This window comes from Heterocephalus glaber, unplaced genomic scaffold (assembly GCF_053883595.1).
Source record: "Heterocephalus glaber isolate CG9 unplaced genomic scaffold, H.glaber_assembly_v1.0 deba00001444, whole genome shotgun sequence".
NCBI classification, from domain to species: domain Eukaryota; kingdom Metazoa; phylum Chordata; class Mammalia; order Rodentia; family Bathyergidae; genus Heterocephalus; species Heterocephalus glaber.
In genome coordinates, this window is record NW_028258297.1 from 4,751,860 (window position 1) to 4,777,442 (window position 25,583).

A 25,583-nucleotide genomic window follows, 5' to 3' on the forward strand; every position below is an offset into this window, starting at 1 on the left:
CATGAGCAGGCTGGAGAGTACCTGTTCCAAGTCCTGGAGGGGACCACTCCCCACTGCAGACTGAAAAAGGTCACAGATCCGTGGGTGTCCAAGGGCCACTGCAAAGGCAGCTGTCCAGAGCAGCTGCCTCCCTCCCAGGCCAAGGCTGGGCCCCATGGTGGGCCTGGGGGAGGGAGGGTAGGCGGAGGGGCCAGCATAGCTGCAGGCTGAGGTAGGAGAAAGCAGAAGGACCAGATCCCATTGCGGGAGATATCCAGGGGCCTCTAGTACTGCTGTTCTCAGGGACCCGCCTTTCCCTAGCCCCTCAGCCCTCCCCATGAAATGCTCTGAAAGGACCCCAGCCCACACCTGTCCCTAAGCAGAGGTGACTGCACAAGGTCCTCCCTCCTGCCCCACCTGTCCCTGGTCCCCTGGGGAGGAGGTGGCCTGTGGCTTACTGCCAACCCCACCCTGGTCACCCCTACCACCCACTTTCTACCCTGATGGCCCCAGCTTCCTCCAGCTCCAGGTAGCTCAGATGCAGGCGTGGATCTGACCCGCTGCCCCTGTGCGGCCTCAGGGCCTGTGTCCCCACGCATGCAGAGGTGGGATGAGCATGGCGCCTGCCTAACCATGGGAGGCAGGAGGCCCTGGGCTTGCGTGACAGGGGTGAGCCAGGCCTGCTGAGGTATCTTCCCCACACTCCTGCTAGCTGTCAGCCTGTGATGGGGTGGGGACGTCAGACCCCAAGGACAGTGGGAAACACTAAGCTCAGAGAATCTGTGCGATTTGCCCAGTTACAAGTCTGTGCCCAGCAGTCAGAGCTGGGATGGGGCCCTGGGTCAGTGTCCTCAACGCCCTAGACCAATGGTTGCCCCAGTGGGGCTGCTTCCTGCTCTTTTCAAAGTCCCTGCTGGGTAAGCAAAAGAAACCTAGTGTGGCACTTGCAGAGGAGGGGCGGGAGGCTCCGGGCCTCATGTGACTTGTCATCCCCGGGAGAAGTGAAACTTGCAGACCAGAGCCCAGCAGGCCTGTTGAGGTGTCTGCAGATGGCCCCCAGAGAGCACAGAACCGGGAGAAGCTGAGACACCCAGGACGCTGGCTGGGAGGGTGCGCCCGAGCCCCTGAGGGGTGTGATGGCGGCTCCTGGGGACACTGGCTGAGGCCACCCTGACCGGGGTGGGAAGAGGGTTCTCTGGGGTGTCACTGGCCCCTCGCTGGCAAAGTAAGGGGACATGGGGAGATGGACCCCACCTTGGGCCCCTGTCCCATTGTGGACCAGGCCGCCGGGGCCACAGAGGACCCAGAGGTGACAGAGAGTCTGCTAGGGACCCCTCCTCACGGTGCCCCGAGAGGCTGACCTGGACCCCACCGCCTGGCTCCTCTTGGGACACCCCGTGATGATTTTTTTTCTTGTTTGGTGTTGGGGATGGATTCCAGGGCCTGGCGCCTACTAGGCGAGTGCTCTGCCATGAGCCAACCTCTGTCCCTGTCAGGACCCAAGGGAACAAACCAGGGTGGGCAGGGAGTGACCTCATCCTCCAGGAGCCTGGTGGGGATTTTGAGCCCCTCCTGGGGGGACTCACTGGCCCTGGCTGGCAGCAGGCACCCACGTGGCCAGCGTGCAGGGACAGTGCAGTGGCTGTCCTTCCCCTGTCGCTGCCACCCCAGGCCACCGTGGACCTGCCCTTCCCGCTGTGGGTGGATTCTGACTGGCAGGGAGAGAGGGAAGCCCCACCTGTGGCGTGGGGTCCTGTGGCCAGCCCGAAGGTGCCAGCTGTAAGTCAGCTCCATCTGGCTAACAGTGAGGTGTCGGTGGGGCCCAGTCCCCATCTGTCTTTGCCAGCTTCCTGAGGCACCTGTGGCTCCTGGCTCACCCTCCGCCTCCGGGCCCATGGGAGGCGCCTGCAAGTCCCTGCTTCCCCATCGAACTGTCTCTGAGGGATCCTCTGGCATGCTCCAGCAGACCTGTGATTACACCAGGCCTCCCAGACACAGGGCCTCCCTCCCACGCAGCCTCCCCAGCTCCAGGCCCTAACTGGAGGGCATCTGTAGTCTTCTGCCAGGTGTAAACCCCAATGTATCCTGACCATGGAGGTCCCGGAGGCCCTGCTCCTGCTGACTACACCCAACTGGTCCCAGAAAGGGGCTCAGGACCCAGCGTGATGCAGAGCAGCAGGAAAGGGTACTGGGGTTCAACGTGGACCTCACGGACTCCATCCCGAGGCCTTTGACCCTCATCCTCTGACCCTTTAAGACCTCCAAAGGCTAATATCGAAAGTGAAGGCTTGGGGTTGGACCTGGACAGTACCAGCTCCTCTTGGGCCTTAGTGGGCTCATCCATGAAACGAGAGTATCGAGCTCATCTTGAGGGTTTCGGGGATGCAGGCTAAGGCAGGAATGTGTACCCCGGTGTCTGTGGGATTGGGTGCTCAGCAGTGCTTGGGGGGACTGAGGTCCAGGGTACTCTGTGAGGGCTGGGGCTGGTGGCTGGAGTGGACAGGGCCCCAGCATCTTTGTCTAGGACCAGTGGAGTGAAGACAAGGTCATTTAGGGCCTGGCCTCATCCCAACCTGAGATGGCCACTGGCTATAAAATACAGCCGGCTCTTCCGGTCAGCACCACCATCCCTGGGCCCAGCTGGGATATGGGCTCCTGTGTCTCTGGCTGTGGCCTCAGGTGAGTGGGGATCCTGATTGGCCCCTTTCCTCTTCTGGCTGAAGACAGTCCAGCCCCAGAGGCAGATGGAGGGAACAATGAAAGGCCCACCTCTGCCTGCTGCCTGAGGTGCACACCACCCCCTTCTTGGCATCCGGGCTCCCTGATGCTGACACCCGTGGTCCAACACCCACCATGGAAAGGCTTGTGTGGGGAGGGGTCCCCTGAGGGACACTGGCTCAAGGAGGCTTGGATAGCCACATGTCCCTCAGCACCCCAGGGGTGAGGCATCTTCTGAGGGTGCTCAGGAGCTCCCCTGGGTGGGGGCAGGTGCAGCTGGGAGAGCACATTCCTGCCAGGAGGCAGGGGGCAGGCCCTGAGTCACAAGGCCAGCCACCTGGTCCCCTCCAACATCCCATGCCTGTGCCCAGCTCCTGCAGTGCCTAGATGCCTTCCTCCTCCTGTCCTCCAGGGCACACCCAGGGGCCACCTCCTCCCTCTCCCCCACTCAGGACGGATGTGGCCCCTCAGCTCGAGGGCATGACCTTCACAGAGCCAGAGGCCTCCGGTGAACACGGGGTCAGACCCAGTTGGGAGTGAACTGGGTTTGCCAGGGAGACGCAGGGACAGACAGGGACCCATTCCCCCCTTGAAGAGGAGGAGCGTGGACCTCAGGTGGGTGGCAGGTGTGCCCTCCAGAGACTTGTGTTCCCCGTCTCCCTGCCACCCCAGGAGCGCCCTAGGGTACACACCTCAGTGCCAGGCCTGGCCCAGGCTGGGAAGGGGGCCAAACCCACCCAGTGAAGTGGCAGCAGACGCATAGGAAAGGACTCAGGTGGCTCTGGTTTACAGTCTGCAGGAGGCTCCGCCGGCAGACGGCCTGGCATCCGCCCCACCGAAAATGCTTCCCAAAGCCCCAGTGTTCCTGGGGAGGAGGCAGTGCCCCAGCCAGCAGGGTCACTAGCTCATCTCTCCAGTGCCAGCCGTGACCTGCAATTACTCCTCTGCTGACCTGTCTCCTGTTTACTTCCTGGCTCCTCCTCCTGGCTGGCTCGGGAGCCCTGTTCTCTGCTGAACCCATGCCCTGGGCCCAGCAGGGTGCCAGCAGAGGGCGGACAGAGGGATGAATGAATGCCTGGCCGAGTGCCCTGTGCCACTCACAACAGAGCAAGCTACATACTTTTAAGCCGTATCTGGATGAGGAGATGGGTGTGGGGAACTTGGGGGTGTGCCCAGGGTCACGGAGGCAGGTAGAACGATGTCCCTCAGATATTCATCAGGCCTGACTGGGAAACAAGTGTGGGCAGAGGTGACAGCTATGGATCTTGGTATGGAGGCAGCAACTGGTGTCTTTACAGGACGGAGACTGGGACCAGGCTGCCACAAGCCAAGGACACCAGGGGCTGGTGGTGGGAAAGAAGGACCCCCAACCCCAGGACGGGGAGCACAGCCTGGCCACACTTCTGAGAGTCTGGCCTCCAGATGGGGCACAGACACACTGCTGTGGTTTCCCTGTCGGGGGCCATCTGTTCCCGAGGCCCCGGAATGAATGCAGTCACACAGATAAAAGGGGCTGCAAAATGGGGAGTCCACAGCTCCGCAAGCCAAGACCCCAAGGGACATAGCTGTCCCTGACCCTGCACAGGGCTGCTGTGGGGTGAGGACAGGGAGGCAGGAAGGGACCCTGCCATTTCGGCTCAGGGAGAGGCAAGAAAGGCACCATGCTCTCCATGGCTCAGCCAGCACCAGCCAGAAGCAGAGGCAAGGTGCAGGTCCTACTGTCCCGTGTGCTGCCGGGCATGGGTGCTGTGGGCAGGTCCCCAGGCACTCTGGGTACCCTGTGCATCTCTCAAAGGAGGGGGAACACCTCATGGGGCCAGGCTGGGGCCTGAGCAGTGATGGAGGTTAATGGGGTTCAGAGGGTGGAGATAAGAGGCCTCGGGGCGCTATGGGGGAGGAGGCCTGGATTTCTGTCTGCCAGGCCACCAAGTGAGAATCCAGTGGAGGGGCTCAGGGTCCCCTCCCCGAAGGGCTTCCTGGGCTGGGAAAGACATGGGTGGGGTCACGCAGGGTTGGGAGAGGGGATGCTGAGCACCCCTCAGCAGAGGCCCAGCCAGTGTGCTCTCCCCTCTCTCCAGGGGGAGTCCAGCCCAGACTGGAGGGAACACGTGGAGTTGCTCCTGGTGAAAGCTGGGAACTGGCTGAGGTGTTCTCAGGTGCCACCCCCACAGGTATACTGGTCCTCCAAGGTGTCTGAGCTCGAATTGCATCACAGAGCACCTATGACACACTGGGCACCATGCAAAGGGCTACAGTACGCGTTTCCACATTTAACCTGGACAATAGCCCCTGATGATGAGCTGGGACCATCATTTACCCATTTTATAGATAAAACAGGACCAAAGATGTTAACTGATTCACTCAAAACACACAGCAGGAAAGAGGCAGAGATGGGATTTGAACTTAAGTCTGCCTGGCTCTTTTCACTAAAGCACAGCAAGAAACAAGTAGGAGACGACCTCCATCTCCTCAGCACTTTAACGGGGAAAAGACCAGACACTGAGCAAACTCAGGCCAACGAGACTCCCTGACAAGGGTCCTTTTCACTTACTGCCTCCCACCCCATTTTGTTCAGTTTCAGACTTGGTGGAGGGCAGGAGATAAGCAAGACTGACCCTGTCCTGCCTCGTCCCTGAGTATACACAGGGGCCCAGCTGGCGCCTGGTGCCCACCAGGATGCTGGGAAGGAGTGGATGATCAGAAAAGACACGTGTCCAAGTGACAGCCGGTGGCCTAGACCACAGCTGGTGGAGCATCTGGCGCCTGTGGGGGTGGGGACAGCACCCGCAGACCCTGAGCAGCCCCTGTCCCTTTTGGTGGAGCTGCCCTTTCCTAAAAAGGCCCCTGAGCAGAGTACGGGGAATTTCACAATGTAAGCCATCTCCTTTCTGGTTCTCAGGGTCAGGGCTGGGGGAGGGGCTCCCCGCGTCGCTTGCCCCGGGGAGGGAGGGTCCTCTGAGGAATGCCAGGCCCTGGCGCACCAAGCGGCCGCCTGGAGGCCCCAGAACCCCCAGGGGAACCAGCGCCTCCCATCCACCGATCCTCCACGCGGGCACAGGAAGTGCGCTCCCGCTGGGGCCCGGGCGCGTCTGCTCATCTGCGAAGTGGGAGACACTTCCTGCTGTCCGGCGGGTTCCCCCGGGCGTGAGGCGCAGGCGGGGGGGCCGGGGGCGGCGCGGGTCGCCCTCCCTGGCTGGCTGCTCGGTCCCAGGCGCAGAGCTTCCCTCGGGCGCACCCCTCGGGCAGGCGGGTCCCCCCCCCCCCCGGCTCCCCTCACCTGTTCCAGGTGGCGTTGGCACAGGCCCGGCGCTGCTGCGTGCCCCTCTCGTCCCCGGCGGCGGCCGGCTCTCTCTTGCTCAGGTCACTGAGGCTGGGCGAACTCATGAACTTCAACCTGCGGAGAGTCCTCATGGTGAGCCCGGCGGCCGGCCAGCGCCCACGCGCGCGCCGCGCCACGCCACGCCACACCACGGCCGGGCAGGCCGGCACTGGGCGCTCTACAAGGAAACTTGGGCAACAGCCGGAAGCCTAGCGGCCCCACGGGGTCCCGCCCTGGGCTCCTGCCTCCGCTCCGGGCCGAGCGCCGGCCGCCCCGCCGGGTTAATCATTGCTCGGAGCGGGACAGCGTGGAGCGCGCGCCGCCGCACCGGCCCAGCTCAAACGCAGGCGGGGGGCGGGGCAGGGAGGGGCGGGGCTCCTCCGGGGCGGGGCCTTGAGGGAGGGGCTAGGACTGGGGCGGGGTCCACGTCTCTCCCGTGGGGTGGGACGAGGACCTGGCAGGGGTGGGTCCCGGGCAGGGCGGGGCCGGCAGAAGGGGCGGGGCCACTACCGGGAGGCGGGGCTACGAGCTTGGGCGGGGCCGGCCCCCAAGCGCCCAAGGCAGCCACAGAGCGGGTCGGTCCGCCCTTGGGAGGGGGAATACGCTCAACCCCCACCCCTCTTCCAAAGGGCACTCGTGCCCACAGGAAGCCAATACCCACGCGAGGCCCAGCCCCATGTCCACCCTGTGCTCGACCCTGCGGTCACACTCACACCCACAACATGCACAGCGACCACGAGACAGAGACACCTCCATCAAGGCCTCAGGGAGTCACCCCCACCCCTCTGTCCACCCAGAAAAGGCGGTGCCCACAGAGGTGCCCCAAGGCCGCTTCACTGGGGTGCAGGCTCCTGCGCAATACTCGCGAAGACTGGGCAAAGGCTTGCAGACGGGGGTGGGGTGTCTCTGGCCAGCAGGAGCTGTACCCACCCAGCTGCCCTGGCCTGGCACGTGCACCCCGCTCTGCAGGGTCTTGGCCTTGTGGGCTGCAGGGCTGCGGTTGAAGGAGTGAGGGCCCCTCCCAGGACGGAGCCCGGCCTGCTACTGCTGCGGCCCCTGGGGTGGAGAGGCAGGGACCTTCCTGAATCCCCCAGGGAGGGCAGGGCCTTGGGCCCAGCACTTAGAGGTTCCCCACAGAGCCTCCCTCGGTGAGACAAAGATTATTCTCTTCATTTCCCAGCTGAGGAGACTGAGGCTTACCGGAAGAAATGAATTTTCCCGAAGTCCTGCAACCACCAATAGCAAAGCTGGCCTGCCCCAGGCCCTCTTTGCTCACAGAGCCCTGCCCTATCCCTAGCTTCTGGGATGCCTGCAAGGCTGGCCTGCCCACTCTTTAGCACAGGGGGACACGAATGGCCCCAGGCTCTGGGTGACCTATACAAAATGCAAGAGAGCCTTAGCCAGGCAGGGTGGCACATGCCTATAATCCCTTAGGGGACTGCCATGAGTTTGAGGCCAGCCTGGGCTACACAGTGAGTTCAAGGCCAATTTGAACTACACAGTGAGATGCTGTCTCAAAAAAGAAAAAACAAAAATGCCCAGCATGGTGGTGCACTCCTGTAACCCCAGTACTCGGAGGCTGAGACAGAAGGATAGCTGAAAGTTCAAGGCCAGCCTGGGGTACACAGTGAGCTCAAGGCCAGAGGAGACCCTGTCTCAAACAAAACAAACAACAAAAAACCCAAACCAAAACTGAAAGAAGAATCCCAAAGAGCCATGTAAGGAATCATCCTTCAGTTCAAACTGACCAACATTCCCTGAGCACCTACTATACGCCAGCCACTACCTTGTTTGTTGTAGGGGACACAGCCATAAACAGAGGATCCCAAGAATCTCCCACCAACCTGTCACCCCCAAACTGTGACCCATGTGTGCCACTGTGAGCTGACAGCCAGGAAGGGCCGGGCTCCCTACTTCCTCTCTAACACCAGGGAGGCCCAGGCTGGGGACAACAGAGGAGGCACTTGCCAGCCTCTGGTTGGAAGGATGAAGCATTCTGGGGACTTGGGTGGCCTCAGCTCTGGTCAGTAAAGCGGGATCAAAGTGTGGGCCCCAACCGGTGTGTCTGCATTGTACAAACTGTCCAGCGTCAGACATGCCCTTAGGGGTCTCCACTCAAGGCGCCAGGAGACTTCTTGGACACTCCTGGTCACACCCGCTCGTGTATGTACAGGATACACATGCCACCCCAGGTCTAAATCCCATGCCAGTTCTCATAGTTGGACAAGGATGCCCTGCCTTACCTTCGTAAAAAAATTACATAAAAGTACCCAAGAATCACAGAATTGCCTTTGAAAAGATGTGACTATCACGTGGGAGGTCAGCGTGGCTGGGGGCGGTGGTGGGGCTCACAAGCAGCAGCTCCCCATGGGCCCAAAATAGAGCCATGTAGAGCGGGCGTGGTGGTACACACCTATAATCCTAGCACTGGGAGGCTGAGGCAGGAGGATCACCACAAGTGTGAAGCCAGCCTGAGCTACATAGAGAGACCCTATCTGGAAAAACCAAACCAAAACAAAATACGGTTATGTCCCAGGGAAGGGGCTCTGTGGGACCTGTGAGTTCCTTCTCTTTGTCCTTTGATGGCACCCGGGTCAACCCTGGTGGCCTCTCCTCCCTTAGACACACCTCCTGACCCTGTCTGATCCCCTCAGTCCCCCAGATGATGGCTTCCCTGGCCTGGGCCACCGACCCCTCCTGGCCACAAGGTGGCCTCACAAGCCCTCCCCTCATGGTGGCCAGGGCTGCCCTGGTACCCACATGCTTCCTGAGTCCCACAGGGTGGAGGAGGAGCCCAGCGCCCCAATCCTTGAAGGAGTCTGGTCTTGGTCGCTTCCCCCATTGCTGGGACACAATACCTGACACACCCACACCGTAAGGGAGGAGAGGTTTATTTTGGCTCACGTTCTAGTCCATAGTTGTTGACCGACTCCAAAGCAGGACGGCATGGCAGAGGACAGCTGCTCACAGCACGGTGGACAGGAAACACAGACAGTGAAAGGAGGAGCCTGGAAGGGAGCTATAACCTTCCAGGCCATGCCCCCAGGGACCGGCTTCTGCCAACCTGGCCCCGCCTCTTAGCTGCAAGGCAGCTCTAGGCCTCCAATCCAGTCACCTTCCAAAGGCCCCGCCTGTGAGTGCATCAGGCTTTGCGGGGACATCTAGACATAAACCGTAACATTCTGCCAGCGGAGCCTGAAGGACTCAGAGGCACCCCATTATGCAAAAGGCATTGAGTCCATCTCTAAGAGTTCCCCAAGTCCTAACAGTTTCAGCATTCTAAAAAAGTCCAAGTCCAAAATCTCCTGAGACTTAGGGCAGACTCTTAGCTCCTGTAAAAATTAAAAAGCTAAACACTGCCAACATGCAAGGGCACAGGGTAAACATTCCCATTTCAAAAGGGAAGAAGAGAGGGGCAGCAACAAATGGGAACAAACAAGACCACAACCCAGCAGGACAAACATTAAATCTTGTAGTCCCATGTCCAGCACCAGGGAGCAAGTTGTGACAAGGAGATGTGAATTCCAAAGGGCTTGGATGGCCCTGCCCCTACGGCATTGCTGGTGATTTCAGCCCTCATGGCCTCTCTCTTGGGCTGCCTTTCATCAAGCCCTGTGGCCTTTCTCAGATGTCCCATGTTTCTGATTTCTCCAACTTCCTGTGATCTCCACTGCACTTTTGGCTGAATGCACTGCCCTCTCAGGGTCACACTGCCTGGCCTCCCAGGGCTTCTTCTGAAATCTGAGTGGAAGCCTCCCGATTCCCACATCTCTTATTCTTTATGCCTGTAAAGCCAGTACCACGTGGGTGATGCCAAGGTCTGCCGCCAGCTTGAGTAGTAGCCAGGCCTCCTTGAATCAGGAGTGCAGAGGCCTCTGAGTGGCTGGCTGACTGAGCACTGTGAACTGAATTCCTTAGGTAGTCCTTCTAGTGCCCGGTGCCCCCGGGGCTCTCTTCCCAAAGCAGTCTTTCACCACTGAACTCTCAGCCTGTGAAGGATGGGGTCTTCCTGGTTGCTGTGATGCACTCAAGCCATTTTTTCTATCATCCTGTTGTAAAGTGCTTAGCTTCTTTTTAGTGCTAATCTTTTCAGCAACCAAGCTCTCCTCTGCCCCAACTTTGTAGGCCCTTCCTTTCTGGGAAATGGAAAACTTTTCAAATGGACTTTTTCCTCCTGATTTTCAGTATAAACATGGCAAAAAACAGTAAACCATACCTATGCTACAGCATGAACATTGGACTGCTTTGAAATTCCTCCTCCAGATTAATTAGTCTGCCACTCTTAACTTCAGTCTCCCACAAAGTCTCAGGACATGAACAAAATGCAGACAAATTTTACACCAAAGGATAACACACATGGCCTGGAGTCCAACAGCCAATGGAGTCCTTCCTAACAGAAACCTTCTGAGTCTCCCTCTCTTTCTTTTTTTCTTTCTCTTTCTTTCTTTCTTTCTTTCTTTCTTTCTTTCTTTCTTTCTTTCTTTCTTTCTTTCTTTCTTTCTTTCTTTCCTTTCCTTTCTCTCTCTCTCTTTCTCTTTCTTTCTCCTTCTTTTAAATCAGCATTCTGGTCTTCTTCTGACCAGAATCTATCAAGCCTCCAAACCATTTCAAACTCCTCCAGAGAACCAGTTCCAAAGGCTTCTGAACCACCTGGTCAGGTAGGAAGTGTTACAGTAATGATCCCATTTCTCTGGTACCAAAATTCTGTCTTAGTCACCTCCCTCACTGCTGGGACACACCTGACACCCCTGGGAGAGGTTTATTTTGGCTCATGTTTCAGTCCTTGCATGGTTGGCTGGATCCAAAGTAGGGTGGCATAGAAGAGGGGTATGGTAGAAGAGAGCTGCTTACAGCATGGTAGACAGGAAGCAGAGAGTAGAAAGGAGTTGAGAAACAAGATAAACTCTTCCAGGTCACACCCACAGTGACCCACTTCATCCAACCAGGCCCCATCTCCTAAAAGCAAGTCAGCTATCAGCCCCCATAATTCAGGTCCTGGGGAGAGCAAGGGTCTTTCTCTCCAACACCCTGGCTCATAAATGCAACCTTTAGAGACCCTCTCCATGCCTCAGTTTCCCTTCTGTGAGTGAGGTCTCAAACACTTGCTTCCTAAAGGTTCTTCAGGGTGGGTGTTTTAATACTTATTTATTTTTGCACAAAGTTATATCCCCCAGCTCTTTTTCAATTATTTATTTTGAGACAGGGTCTAAGTTCTCCAGGCTGGCCTTGAACTTGAGATTCTTCTGCCTCAGCCTCCCAGATTGCTAGGATTACAGGCATGTGCCACCACATCTGGCAAGGCTCGTGTTTTAGAACCCCAACTCTGGTCTATCAATAGGTTCCTGGGGTACAGAGAGATCCCTGTCAGAGCTGGGGAGCAGAGGGGCCGAGAAAGGCCAGGCTTGAGAACCCCCGGCCCAGAGATGCTCTGGCTCCACCCCTGCCCTGCAGGACCCTCCCTGTAATCCCTCCTTGGCCCAGACTGCGTCTCCCCGACCTGAGGATGGAGGTGACACAGGGCCTCCCACCACCTGAGCGCTCTATGGGCCAGGCCAGCTGCAGCAGCAGCCCTAAGCTCCCATGCAATCCTACACAGAGGGTGACTACTCCCTTGTCCTGGGTTCCGGGGAGCCAAGGTTGGTTAGTTGCCCAAGGTCACCTGGCCTGGCCGGGACATAGCACTGGATGACCTCCTTGCTCTTGGGAGGGCCAAGGGTCTCTGCAGGGATGCAGGGCAGGGGCACAAATGGTAGCTTCGTCCTCTTTAATCCACATCATGGGCAGAGATGATGCTGGCAGAATTCAGGTGCTATTTCGTGCAGCCTCCCATCCTAACAATGACCCCACCGGCCCACCAAACGCCAAACTCTCAGGTGAGAGCCCAGCAGAGTCCTCAGACCACTCACTGCTTCGGGTAGAACTGGGTCCCCCAAAAGGACACACTGAAGTCCCTCCCTGGTGCCTGCGAATGTGACCTGGCCTGGGGTCTCTGCAATGGCACCAGGCTGAGATGATGTCCCATTGGAGTAGGTGGTCCTAAATCAGTGACCGATGTCCTTATAAGAGAGCCACACAAGCCAGGGATGGTGGGACATGCCTGTCATTCCAGAATTTGGCAGGCAGAGGCAGGAGGATCACTGTGAGTTTAAGCCCAGCCTGGGCTACATAGTAAGTTCAAGGGCAGCCTGAATTATATAGCAAGACCCTGTTTCTAAAACAAAACCAAAACAAACGAAAAAACAAAAAGCAAGAGCCCCACAGCTGCAGAGACCCGAGGAGAGGCAGGTGACAAGTTGAGGACTGTCACAGGGCGCCAGCAGCTGCCAGGAGCCCCTGGCCACACCTCCCTGGCAGACAGGAGAAACCAGTCCTGTTGTAAGCCACCAGCCTGCGGTCACCTGTCAGGAACAGTGGGGACCCAGGCACTGCCTGTCCTCAGCAGGCCCTTGCAGTCCACTGCAGGCTCTGGCTCTGACCCCAGGGAACCTGTGTCTGCCCCAGACTCAGCGCCCTTGGAACCCCTCCGGCCCCTTTTGTCCCCAACAGAAAAACTCCACGAGGCCACCTCTGCCAGGGGCGTCATGACCCGGAGCTAAACACACGACTCCGAACTGCCAGCCCTGGGCACCTGTGCCAGTTCTTTGAGGCAGTTGGGGTGTCCTGTGGTGTGGACTCGGAGCCTGAGGCTGTGGGGAGGCATAGAGTTGGACTGGACTCGGGGTGACTTCCTGTCTGCGTCCCTGGAGGCAGCCCTTCACCAGGGGCCATTCTTGGAAGGCTGCAGGCTCACCTCAAACCCTCCAGAGTCACAGACTGCAGATGGAGGCCAGGGCTGACCCTGGGGCACCATTCCAGTCCCCCATGTCCCCCAGAGTGGGCGGTAGATGCGGATCCTGCTCCTCTCCCCACAGAAGCCTGGCACTGTGGCTGGGCCTGTCCCTGTAGTTGGCATCCCCCAGAGGCCCCCACCTGGCTGCCACTGGCCACCCCTCTCCATGTTGCAGCCCTGGGCTCAGGACCTCTTGGCCCCCCTGACCAGGCCTCCCGGCACTACTGGAATCCACCTTCTGAAGGTGCCAGCTGGTCCCTGCCTGCTCCGGGCTTCAGGCCCAGCCCCGCCTGAGCAGCAACTGTTTCCAGTCCTGATGTCCAAGTCCCTCCGAGGTCTGAAGCCTCAGCTCTTTCCGATTCTGCCTCCTCTCCCCTGGCTCCCCCAGGCCCTTCTTCACACTCCACCATACCATGCCCACCTCCTGGCCTAACCCTAGCCTTAACCCCAACCCGGGGGCCGATCAGGCTATGAGAGCATCCACAGTGATGGGTGCTGAGGGCCAATGAAAGTGACAGAGAAAGTCTCCTCTGCTTTAACCTTCACAAGAAAGGTGACTTCCGGGCACAATGGTGCATGTCTGTAATCTCAGCTACTCAGGAGGCTGAGGCAGGAGGATCCCTGTGAGTTCAGTCTGGGCAACGTAATGAGTTCAAGGCCAGCCTGAACTGCATAGTGAGACCCTGTCTCAAACAAAATATCAAGCACAAAGGGCTGAGGATGTGGTCCAGTGGTTTGATCCCCAGTACTGAAAGAAAAAAGTGACTGGAAATACCCACCCTTGCCCCTTTCCATCTGTGATGCCAGCCTCCCAGGACACGTGCTGGTCTCCACCCAGACTACCCTACCTCCCCACTGTGGAGCAGAGCAGAGGGCAGAGGGCACCAGCGTGAGCATCAGGAACACCAGATGCGCTGCAGGGTGTGGGGGATGGGAGGTGAAGGGGGGGCTTCTGCAACTCCAGAGGGGGCCCACGGGTGAGGCTGGGCTCTGGGTGTTGCAGGTGAGGATTCTTATAGTGCACCAGGTGCCCTGGCAGAGCTCAGGAAGTCAGACGATTCAGAGGCTCACATAACTTGCAGCCTCCCTTCTCACCTGCAGCCTAGAAGCACCCAGTGCAAGATTCCGATGTGCCCTACGTACACAGCAGAGCTTGTGAGATAGTAAGGACTGAGCCAGGTATGGTGGTGCATGCCTGAAAGTCTAGCACTCAGGCAGCTGAGGCAGGAAGATTGCTGTGTTTGAGGCCACCCTGGACTACATAGCGAGACCCTGTGTCTCCAAAACAAAACAAAACACAACAAACAAAACAAAAAAGCATCAGGAGGAAATTCTCAAGAACTTCAGCCAAGAGACCATGGGAAGGAGACTATAAACGACTCTGCATAATGCAATTAAAAACATAAGAGGGAATCAAAACCAGAACAGGTGGTGGTAACAGTCGGGTACCTGGAGGGAGCTTCCAGTGTGGCTTCACCATGGTGCCCCTCAGGAATGGGGACAGTGGGAAGCCAGGCCCTGGGCACAGGCGGGCACCAAGTACCAGCTTGGCCTACCCATGGGGCTGGAAAAGCCAGGAGCAAAGAAGAAACAGGAGGGAGGGAGTCAAGGAGAATCGTGAGTATAAACTGGACTTTAAGAAGAGTACAAGAGGGCTGGGGATTTAGCTCAGTGGTGCCACTGCTTGCCTCGTAAGTGCAAGGTCCTGAGTTCGATCCCCGGTACCAAAAAAAAAATAAGAAGACTACAACGTCAGGACATGAAGTTCCGAGGTCTCACTATGTAGCCCAGGCTGGCCTCAAACTGGGGATTCTCCTGCCTCAGCCCCTCTCTCCCCAGGCTGACGTCGCAGGTATTACAAGCTGAGCAGCTCTACTGTGGTCACAGTGCCCCCTGGTGGCAGGGGCTGGCAACGCAACCCATAGCACCCTTCCCTGGCCCTGGCGGGCTGGGGGTGGGGGCTTGGAGGACCTTGCCGGGTCCCTCTCCTTGCTGGCCGCAGGCATGACTGCCTGGGTTCTGCACCTTCCTGCCCAGGGACCTAGGTTCAGTTTGGGAACAGACACCCTTCCAAAGCCAGGAAGGAGGAAAGAGATGGGGGCGACCTTGATCCGACACCTCTCAGCCCCTTCTGCTGCAGGAGGCCAGGGTCAGAGGCCCCTGGGGCTCATCCAGGCCAGCTGTCCATGTCACAGCCCAAGAAACCGCGGCCTCGCTTTGGGGTAGGACATGCACAGTGGCCCATGGAGCAGACTGTGCTAGCATAGGGGGAAGGAAGTAAAATGCCCACCGAGGCTGCGAGTGCCAGTCACTGTGTAACCTGTCCCTTCCTGCATTCCGCCTGGGCAGCCCCAAGACCCTGAATTCCGGCCCACATTTCTCAGAGAAGTTAAACTGAGACTCCGAAGGGAAGCGACTGCCACTGATGCTGGGGAGGTCAGAGCCGAGCTGCCCCATGACACCAAGTGTGCTGGGCCACTTCGGGCAGGGGGAACAGCAGGGGCTCAGCTCTGGGCTGTGACTGCCAACAGAGAATGGGGTGACCCCTCCTTCCCTCCATGAGCTATAACAAAGACAATGGCAGATATCACTCACGCCCATCTGGTCTCCAGGGCAGCTTGTCCTTCATTTGCTCTGTCTGGGATGAACTTCCCCTTAGCCCAGTCGAGTTGGTTAACTCCTATCCATCCTGCAAAACCCTCCTGGGGTAACCCCACCCACCAAGTCTTCCCTATCAGCTCTGCCTCACCACACACACACACACACACACACACACACACACACACACACACGCACGCACGCACGTTAGTTTGGATGGTGCTGCCCGGCTACCTGCTGTGTCAGGCACGTTCCCAGGGAGACTCACAGAGGGACAGCCGCCTCCTTCCTCAGCTGGCCCCTACTCAGCTCCAGCACCCTGTGCTGCACAGTCTCAGCAGTGCTCCCCGATGGGGATGCCTGCCCTGTGCTCTGTCTGTCCACCTATCTGCCGCCTCCCTGGAGGCCTCTGGGCTGTGATGGCCACTGACCGTGACTGTCTCTGGAAGCCATCCTGGGCACCTGGAAGGTCCAGCTGTCACTTCCCACTGTCCCCCGGCTTGCTGTCCCTCCTGTTGTGTGCTCCCTTGGCGGGGGGGGGGCACGGGGCCATGTTGTGGGACATCCCAGAGCCACGCCAGGCAGGGTCCATGTCAGCATCTGTGCTCCTCAGCAGCCAGCACCATCCATGCAGAGAAACGCTTGTTGAATGAATGAATGAGTGAGTGAGTGAATGAATGAGGCAGCAGACAGAGGAAGGAAATGGACATCCTGCCCTGCCCCACCGGTCAGGTCAGGTCTAGCAGCCCCTTTGGTCCTCTGCTAGCCAGCCCACACCCATCCAGGTCTCCAGGCTTGCCTGGCCCTCACCTGGCCACCACACCTGCCACCCAGCAAACCCACCTTTAGGGTCACCTTACCCCTAGTGTCCTGAGCTCAGGACTGGCTTCCGAGACGGCTCTGCTCAGCCTCCCCCATCAGGCTGTCTGTATGTCCCTCAGGGTCTAGCAAGGACTCTCAGCACACACTGTCACTGTCAGAAGCCCGGGAAATGTGAGACGTGCGGAGAGGGTGGGAGGAGAGACGGCCACTGAGCCAGCTGCTGGCCCATGGCGGGCGGGCATCTCCTCCGGGTCCCTTTCTCACACCCAGATGCTTTCACTTGTCAGATGTCGAACCCTAGCTGTCCTGCCCACCGCCCTGTGGCTCCTCAGGCCTCCTCTCCCGCCCTCTGCACGTCCTCCTCCTTTGAGGGCCAAGCACATGGAGGCTGATCAGCAGGGACAGTCTGCAGGTCCCTGCCCCTCCCACGGTCACCCAGTGCACTCTGGAGTCCTAGCCTGGCCAGGAGCTGAACTGCCTGTAGCCGGCTAGGCGCTGGGGCACTGGGGGACCTGCACTTCTCAGAGCCAGGAGCATTGCCGCCGGGGCTGGGGTGGGGAAGGTCACGGCTGACCTGCTGGGTGGACTCGGCAGCCAGGATGCCGCCTAGAGAATGGTGCCCACCTGCAGGGCTGAAGCAGGAGGAGAGGACAGGCTGGGGTGAGGAGCAGCCACAGGAGGCCAGGGAGGACTGGGCTGGCAGGCAGAAGCCAAGGCTGGCAGCAGGGCCCAGGCCATGCACGGCCGAGCTGAGCTTGGAGCTGGCCCAGCCACCCCATCCCACCCACAATGCTGTGCCAGGGGTTGCAGAGACCAGGGCTTCCCTTCGGAAGTCTGGGCACCTTGGGAAAGATCTCCCCAAACTCAGGCCTCCCATGCTTGCTTCCAGTTATTTCCTGGCGAGTCAAGCGCAAGGCCTGCCAGGGCCTCTCTGGAAACTGGAGCCCATGCTGAGTCGCTCCATGCCAGCCTGGGCTCGGATTCGAGGGGAGCTGGGGGTGGTGCAGCAGAGCTTGTCCCTTAGACACAAATCAGAGAGGCAGAACTACCTGCCTGAGGCCTCACAGCACACATGTGGGCCCTGGAGCCCTGCGCATTCCTCTCTAGCTCCGTGGAATCCCCATTGTGGCACGAGTTCCCCCACGGTCCCAGTCCCCGAGCCTGTGGCACTTCACCAGAGCTCATTTTATGAATGAATGACAAAAGACGCGGAGCCCGATTGCTCAGCCCACACGGCAGGCGCCGGGAGAGGAAGAAGCCAGATGGCTGCTTCTAGTTTTGTTGTTGCTGCTATTCTGAAAGTCAAAAGCACAAACCTGAAGTCACAGCACTGTGTTGCATCTCGGGGAGCAGACAACCTGGTCCTGACTCTGCTGCAGCTGAGCTCGGCTCCTTGGGAACCGGGTCTTGGGCAACACAAGGGACCAAATCTCTGCCCCGCCAGCAATGTGGACACCTGCTGTGCTGCACCCCACGCCCTGCCTGCTGCTTCAGAGGACCTGCCGTGCTGGATGCAGAGAAGAAAAGGGGTGCTTTGGGGTGGTGCCAGGAGGACCCTGGCCTGAAGCCTCCTGTGCCCATGTCCTTGGCCGTGCTACCCTGGCATCAAGCAGCCCCACGGCTCAGGTGCTGTGAGGCATCTGTGGCCAAAGGGCAGAGGAGCCTGGGCCATGGGAAAGGGGCTCCAGGCCCTGGTGACTGAGTGGAATGTGTGCATACAGAAGGCTGCAGGTGGGGGATGGCAGCTGCCCCCACTGTGCCCTGCACTGGGATGCCCAGCTCCTCATATTTTATCACTGCTTTTGAGACAATCCCCAGGCAGGTGCCTGCAGCTGAGCCACAGTACACCCTTTCCTGCCCACACTGAAGGAAGGGTCCAGGGCAACGTGCGTCCCGCTGCAACTTCCGGTCTGGCTCAGCAGACTCCTTGGGGGCCCCCGCCCTGTATCCCTGCTCGACCCAGTGCTGGTGCTGGGTTCAGCTGTGCTCACAAAAGACTCCCTCTTCTCTCCACCCCTCTGCCTATGCTGCTGGTCCCCTGCCACTCCCCTACCTCCTCCAGGAAGCCTTCCGGGCCTTCCCCTTTCTCTTGTGGACTTTGAGTCAACCTCTGGGGGCCTGGCTCTGCAATGGAGCTACTGATCCCCTCTAGTGGGGGACAAGATGAGGTGGTGTCAATGAAGCCTCTCCAGCTTCAGGCCCGCACGGAGGCTCACTCTAGTTGGGGGACACCAGATGGCAGCAATCAGATCAGAGGCATCCAGGGAGGGCGACACAGACTCATGGAACCTGGCTCCTGCTTCCAGGGATCCACACAGGACAATAACAGCAGCAATAATCACAGCTGCCACTGGAGGAGTTTCAAGCCTGCCAGGGTGGGTGTGTCACATCTGTCCCTTACTCCTCTGGGACCCTAAGGCTGGTGAGCATGTGACCACTGGACAGCAGAGCGGGACATCACTGTCCACCTGGAGACCTCTGAGATGGGCATGTATGAGCATACTGTGGGGCAGACAGCGACACATCACGGCGACACAGGTAGGAGCTCCTGCACTATTTGAGAAAGATGCTCCTTATGTCACACCAAGTGAAGACAGCAATAGACTGAGTTCTGGTGTGATGGTGACACTGTGCAGAAACAGTTCAACATCAGACCGCGCGGTCTGTGGGAGGAAGATGTCCCTGTCGGTGCCCCTCCTGGCACCTGCCCTACGTACCAGGCCAAAGTCCAGCTCTGGGTCACCTCCCTGACTCCCTGTGCACTTTGAGTCATATATCAGACTCATCACTGTCACCTCCAGAAGTCCCGGACTTACAGTCCTAAGGGTTCATAAGTAGTGAGCTCCCTGAACCTGTGAATAAACAAGCAGTGGCCACCAAAAAGTGGACGCAATGCACAATGTTGTGATTTGGATTTGAAATGGCCCCCAAAACTCATGTGCTCAGAGGTGGGTTGCCAGCTGATGGGCTTTTTTGGGAAGTGACTGGATCAGGAGGGTTCTAACTTCATCAAGTGGATTAAAGTTTAAAGGGTGAGTTTAAAAGTAACAGATTAGTTAATCTGGCAGAAGAAATTTCAAGGCAGCAGAACATTCATGTTGTGGCAGCCGTATTATATTGCTGCCTGTTTTGAGACAGATTTATAATGAGACTTGGGAACAAAAAACATTGTGGAAAGATCTGAAAAACTTGCAGTTTGGCCAGAAAAGGAGCACATTTAAAGTTGGGGCAAGAGAAGGTATGATTGCTGAACAGATGGGCACTTTTAAAAAGAAGCCAGGTACTTTGCACTGGACAGCAGGAAAGACATCTTGAGGGCATCTTAGGAATTGGCCAGACCCAATCTACACCAGGCTCAAGGCTGTAAAAGTGTAAACTCCTTTGAAAGACTTTGCTCTGGGAAGAGAGCACTGGGGCACTCAGCTTGCACTGAACTTCTCCAGAATTTGTTGTACAGGGCTCAGCCTGTATTCCAGACACTCAGTTGGCTGCAGCCATGACCCAAGGGGGCCCAGCCACTCCTCTCATTGAAGGTGGACCTTGGTGTTGTCTATATGATACTAATTTTGCAAGTCTGCAGAATGCAAGGGCTGTGGGTCACAGAGGCTTTTAGCTAGATTTCAGAAGAAGGCCTCGGAGGCCAGACAGTCCGCCTTCAAGAGGGCAGCATGGAGCTGTGGGAATGAAGCTGCAAGTACAGTGGTGACCCCAGGAAGTTGGAGAAGCCAGGAATGTGGAACATCTGCTGAGGAAAGCCACAGCTATGAGCAGAGCCAGCCCAAGAGGGAGTCTATGTGGACTGCACCAGCAAGACCACATGGGGTCGCCCAAGCTCTCTGGAGTTCATCTCATACCACTTTGTGCCCAGACACCAGACAAGGAATACAGAATTTAACCTTTGCTTTGCTGGGTTCTAGTCTTGCTTTGGCCGGATATCTCCTTCCTATGCTCCCATTCTTCCTTTTTGGAGTGGAAATGTTTACTTGGTGCCATTCTATTTTGGGATTATGTAACTTGATTTTTTCTTTTTTTAAATAATTTCACAGGGACTTACAGCTAAGAGTTTGCCTTGTTGTTCAGAGGAGACTTTGGACTTGGAGGACTTCGAGCACTGCTGGAACCACTGAAATGTGGGAACTCTTGGAGATAGACTGAAAGTACTTTGCAAAATGAGGGACGTGAGCCTTTGGGGGCCAGGGCAGAATGTCACAGTTCAGATCTGAAATGTTCCCCAAAGCCCATGTACTAGAGGCTTGGTTACTGGCATTGGATTTTTGGAAAGTGTCTAGATCATGAGGACTCTACCTTCCTCAAGTGGATGAATCTATGGGTGAGGTCATAATTTTACAGCATTATTGGGTGGTGATGGAAACAGGAGGTTAGGCCCAGTTAAAGGAAGCAGATTCTGGGGAGTGATCCTGGGGACCAGCTCCTTCCTCTCTGGCTCTTTCCCTCTTTCTCTGCTTCCTGGCTGCCATGAAGGGACCAGTTGTCCTCTGCCAGGGCCTTCTACCATGATGCTCTGTCACACCCCAGGTCTGGAAGTGACGGTGCCATCTAACCATGGATGGAAACCTCTGAAACCATGAGCCAAGATAGGGCTTTCCTCTTTTGAGTTCTTAAGACTCAAGTATTTTGTTATAGTGCTGAAAAGCTGACTAACACAGATGGATTTCAGTCCGTCTAAATCAGAACCCAAAGTCTTCCCAGCTGAGTGACTGTAGACAAGACACTGACATCAAAGGGGTGTGGGTGGTGGGACCAGGACCAGTCTTGGGTCCTTTGGTGCTCAGTGTGTGCTGCTTTCACAGGCTGGCTGGGCTCTCTTTGCGGTGTCAGGCCAGGTGCACAGGTTTTGCTGGAAAAATTGCTTTTGTGACCTAGTGATGGCCTTCAATATGCCCAGCAAGCTCTTAGGAGCTTCCAGAAAACGAGGGCTGGGGTGAAGTACTTGCCTTATATGTACTGGATTCCATCCCTGGTACCAAGAAAATACAAGAACCTTCTAGAAAATGAGCAGGACTTATGCTGGGACCTGAAGAGCCCACTGTGGTGGTCCCTGATGGGAAGACTTCTTGGGGATATGTCCTTGCCCCTGTGCATGTCGTGTGGTGGGTAGAGAGGGTCTGGCCTGTGCCCCCTGTGCCAGGTACCCAGGCCTGTGCCCATCTGCCCTGTATTCATCTCTCAGCAGCAGCTGGCTTCTGCCTGACTCTCTGCTCACTAGGCATGGCCAGTGCTACCTCCTGGCTGCCGGTAGGAGGGTGTGGGGACCTGGGATCACAGCTGAGCAGAGAGAGCCCTCTGAACTTGGGGGAATGTGTGTTTTCTTGACCAACTTTTAAAAGTGACTCAGCCTTGGGCCAGGGATTTGGCTCAGTGGTTTTGCCGCCAGCTGTGCAAGTGCAAGGACCCGAGTTTGATCCCCAGGACCACCACCACCAACAACAAAAAGACTGAACAAAAGTGACTCAGTCTTGTCCCCTCTCCACCTCCCCAGCACATCGAGATGGGGATGACACAGGAGCACACCCTGCCCTTTGCCCTCACTCCCTGGGGCATGGTGAGGGCACCTGTACTCGCTCAGCACCTGTGTCCCCTGGCCACCTGGACACTGACACCAGACACTGTTGCCCATGGTCACACTGTGGCTCAAGCCAGGACAGCCTGACCCTCAGCCCTACACAGAGGGAAGGTGATGGGGGGACCCCACTCAGGCCACCCAAAGCTCAGGGCCCAAGGCTCAAAGCCAAGGTCTGAGTGCAGAACAAGCACCAGGCTGTTCCCTGAGTTAGGGATTCTGAAGGCACTGAGAAATATGCTCCCCGAAAGTCTTCAAAGGCCCTATCCCAGCCAGGCAGAGTGGCACATGCCTGTAGTTCCTGCTACTTGGGAGGCTGAGGCAGGAGGATGGTTTGAGCCTAGGAATTCAAGACCAGTCTGGGCAACATAATGAGACCATCCCTAAATAAATAAATTTCCTCTTTCACTAGGTGCTTCCCCCATCAAGATTTATTTTTAAGTTATAAAAGAGGGATGTGGTTAAAAGAAAGAGTCAGGCATGGTGCTACACGGCTTTAATCTCAGCACTCTGGGAAGCTGAGGAAAGTTTGAGCCTAGCTTGGGCAACTTAGTGAGACCTTGACTCAAAATAAGATTTTTTAAAAAAAGTTGGGGATATAGCTTAATGAGAAAGCTCTGGCTTCAATCCCCAGTACTGGAGGGGGAAAAAATCCCTGTATTGTCACCAGGAAGCCACCTGGTGACAAGCCACCAAAGCCTATCTTCATGATGACCCAAGCTTCTGATTCACACTTCCCGTCTCTAACCTAGGAGACCAGCTGCTCCTGCTCAGTGCCTGGACCCCTCGGCCACCCTGGGGCCCTGTTGCAGGATGTGTGAACCATCCGACTCTGTGAGCACGTGCCTCGGCCAGCTCCCCTCTGCAAGGCCCTCTGTCTCGAGGGGCGCCTGGCCCCCTGCCCAGCCCACAGACGGCCATCCTGAAGCAGTGAAGGACTGCACGGCTGTGCCTGTCCCTCCATGGGTCAACGTCTCTGGAGGAGCCTTCGTCGGTGTCCAGCAATGCCCACAACATGGGGACCTAGAGGGGGCTGGGCTGCTCCTCCTCTCTCCCCCAACTGTGTCCGGTGTTGTCCAGGAGACACTGGGGTCCTCCCTTTGTGCCTGCCTCCAGTGAGGGAATCGGCGTCCCACCACGCCACCCGTTCTGCATCCCCAGGTGATTCTGGGCTGCACCATCCATTAGAAACAAAAAGCCGTTAGCCAGCCAGCGCCGCTGCACACTGTCCCTGCTGATGAGGAATTCGGCCTGTGCAAGTGTTCCCATCCCCATCACCCTGCTCGAAAGTGCCAGCTGTCCCGTGACTTGCATCCACATGGTGTGTGCCTGTGATGCCATACCAGGCGTCCTGCATCCTTGGACCCCCTGATTATCCCATGGTGAGGGGCATTTTCAGATGAGGACACTGGGGACCAGAGACACAGAGTGACTTGCCCAGGGCCACACAGCCAGCAGTGGTGACTCAGGATGTTGACTGGGGCTGGCCTGGCTCTGTACGACCTGCCCCACCATTAACAACAAGGGCAAGGGGGCCGGGGATTTAGCTCAGTGGTTCTGCCGCCCGCCTCGCAAGTGCAAAGTCCCGAGTTCAATCCCCGGTACCAAAAAAAAAACCAACAACAACAAGGGCTGGGCCCTTCCTGGGTCTGCCATGGGGTGAGGGGTGAGGTGTAGATGACCTTGTTCCTCTCAGGCGCCCACACTTGAACGTGCATCCAAACATGGGGAGGGACTTGCACAGTGTAGATTCCTGGTGCCCCCACCAGGACAGGGCCCCAGGAGGCTGCATTTTGTCAGCACCGTCATTAAGGAGTATACAGTTCTCAGGTACTGGGGATGGAGACCTCACCTAGGGAGCCCCCAGGAAGGGCCCTCTGGGCTGGGCCTGTGCAGGGGCTGTGGGGAGGTACTTGCCTCCCCCATCCAGACCCAGGGATGGGCCTTGGCCTTTGGGGCCCAGGACACTCGGGCACCAGGAGCATCAATCATGACCTCCATGGCGATGTCATGCACACAGCCCACCCAGACCTCCGCAGACGTCACTCCTGCCCAGGCCACAGACTGGGAAGTGAGGTCTCCCAGGAAGAGGGCAGGGCCGAGACCACGGCTGGCCTTCAACCCCTGGCCAGGACCTTCCCCCAACCCAGCCCTCTCCCTCACCTTGGCTCTAGCAGGAGGAAATCTTAGAAAGCGTCAGGCTCTGCTCACAGGAAGAGGACCCAGTGATCCACCTGATGTGGCCAGCGTTCCCGCCTGTCAAGGGATGGGCAGGGGTCTCCCCAGGGCCTGTGGCATGGAGCCCTCAGTGTTCCAGCCCATGGCCTCTGCCCTAGGATCTGCTGCTGCTTCTGCCTGGCTCTATCCACTCTTCGGCCAGCTCACTGCCAGGAAGGTTGTCGGAGGCCCAGGCCAGAGGCCAGCAGGGTTGGGGCTGCAGCCCAAGCTGGGCTGGGGCTCTGAAGCGAGGGTCCCCTCCCTCGACCACCTTTGTCTGCTGTTTTAAGAGGGTGATGGGAAGGGAAGCGGACAGCGCATAGGGAGGGGCAGGCTGGGGAAGCGGATGACGAGGCAGCTGGACAGGGTGGACGCAGCCCTGGGGAGACCCACAGAAGGACAGGGACAGGGAAACTCGGGGACAGAAGCGAAGGGGCGGGGCGGGGCCTCTGGAGAGGCAGGGAAGGTCCCCGGGGAGCTGGGGTGGGAGGGGCCGGACCCCTCCGAGGGCCGCCCCCGCCCCGCGGGTGCCGCCGACCCCACCCCACCCTATCCCACCCCTGGTCTGGCGCTCGGAGTGACACGCGCACGCAATGACACACGCGCGCGCGCACACACACACACACACACACACACACACACACGCACACGCACACACGCGCGCGCGAGCGCCTCCCCGCCGGCGCCGCCCGGGGCTTCCCCTTCAGCAATGCGCGTGTCGCCCCCAGGGACCCTCCCTCCCGGCCCTGGGACCCTCTGCCGCCGCTCACCTCGGTTCCCACGGTGCCGCCGCGGCCTCTCACCTCGGTCCCGGAGCCGCAGCTCCCGTCGCCGCCGCGCAGAGCCGGGGAGGGGGAGGAGCCGCCGAGACCCCTCCCCTCCCTCTGAGGCCCCTCCCCTCCCTCTGAGGCCCCGCCCCGGCCCACGCTGGCAAGCCGCGGAGGCCCGGGGGTCTCGGGCCCCCTACCGCCCCTCAGTCGGAGCTGGACCCTCCGCTCCCGGGCCCCACTCTGCGCACTGCACGGGCTGTGGGCTGCTGCCTGCCAGGGGGCGCCCGGGGCCACCCGGCTCTCCGGCCAGGATCGCCCCGCGGTCCTCAGCGCTCACCGCTCACCGAGTGCCCCCTCCCCATCCCTGCCTGAGCTGGACCTCAGGCGCCAGGAAATCGGACAGTCGGAATGAGTCTCTGCTCTGGCCCCAGGGTCCCTGGGTCGAGGGAGGGTGAGATACACAAACAGATTCGCAACCGGAAACAGCCAGGGCTTCGATTCTCCCGGTGCAGCAGCCCGGGCGATCTGCTCCGAGGATCAGCACCGCCCCGGACCTGCAGAATCAGAACCTCCGCTCGGGCCCAGCTCCCCGTTTCCCAAGTTGCGTGAAGTGGGGGAAAGCATCCAGCACCCCATATTCCATACCCCACACCCCACATCCCGCATCACACCCCTGGGCCTCAGACCTCTGGGTTGTAGTGGGGGCTGGATGGGGCAGGGACAGGGCTCCTGGACCAGGAATTCCCTGGC

At 58.4% G+C, this 25,583-nt stretch overlaps 1 protein-coding gene across 14 annotated transcripts in view; it reads right to left on the reverse strand.

Moving 5' to 3' along the window:
* Positions 1–24,952, reverse strand: part of Prr5 (proline rich 5) — a 40,158-nt gene extending 15,206 nt beyond the window's left edge. For 5 of the 14 annotated variants that reach the window (XM_087213715.1, XM_087213714.1, XM_087213713.1 and 2 more), the window contains exons 1-2: positions 24,834–24,952; positions 5,975–6,091 (exon numbers count right to left, since the gene is read on the reverse strand). In XM_087213715.1, coding sequence (XP_087069841.1) covers positions 5,975–6,081 — 107 coding nt within the window. In that variant the 5' untranslated portion in view covers positions 6,082–6,091; positions 24,834–24,952. Of the gene's footprint in view, positions 1–21; positions 207–5,974; positions 6,356–24,009; positions 24,103–24,833 lie in introns of those variants that run through there. The other 9 variants (XM_013072544.3, XM_013072543.3, XM_021258819.2 and 6 more) reach the window with 6 other exon arrangements.
* Positions 24,953–25,583: the final 631 nt, after the last annotated feature.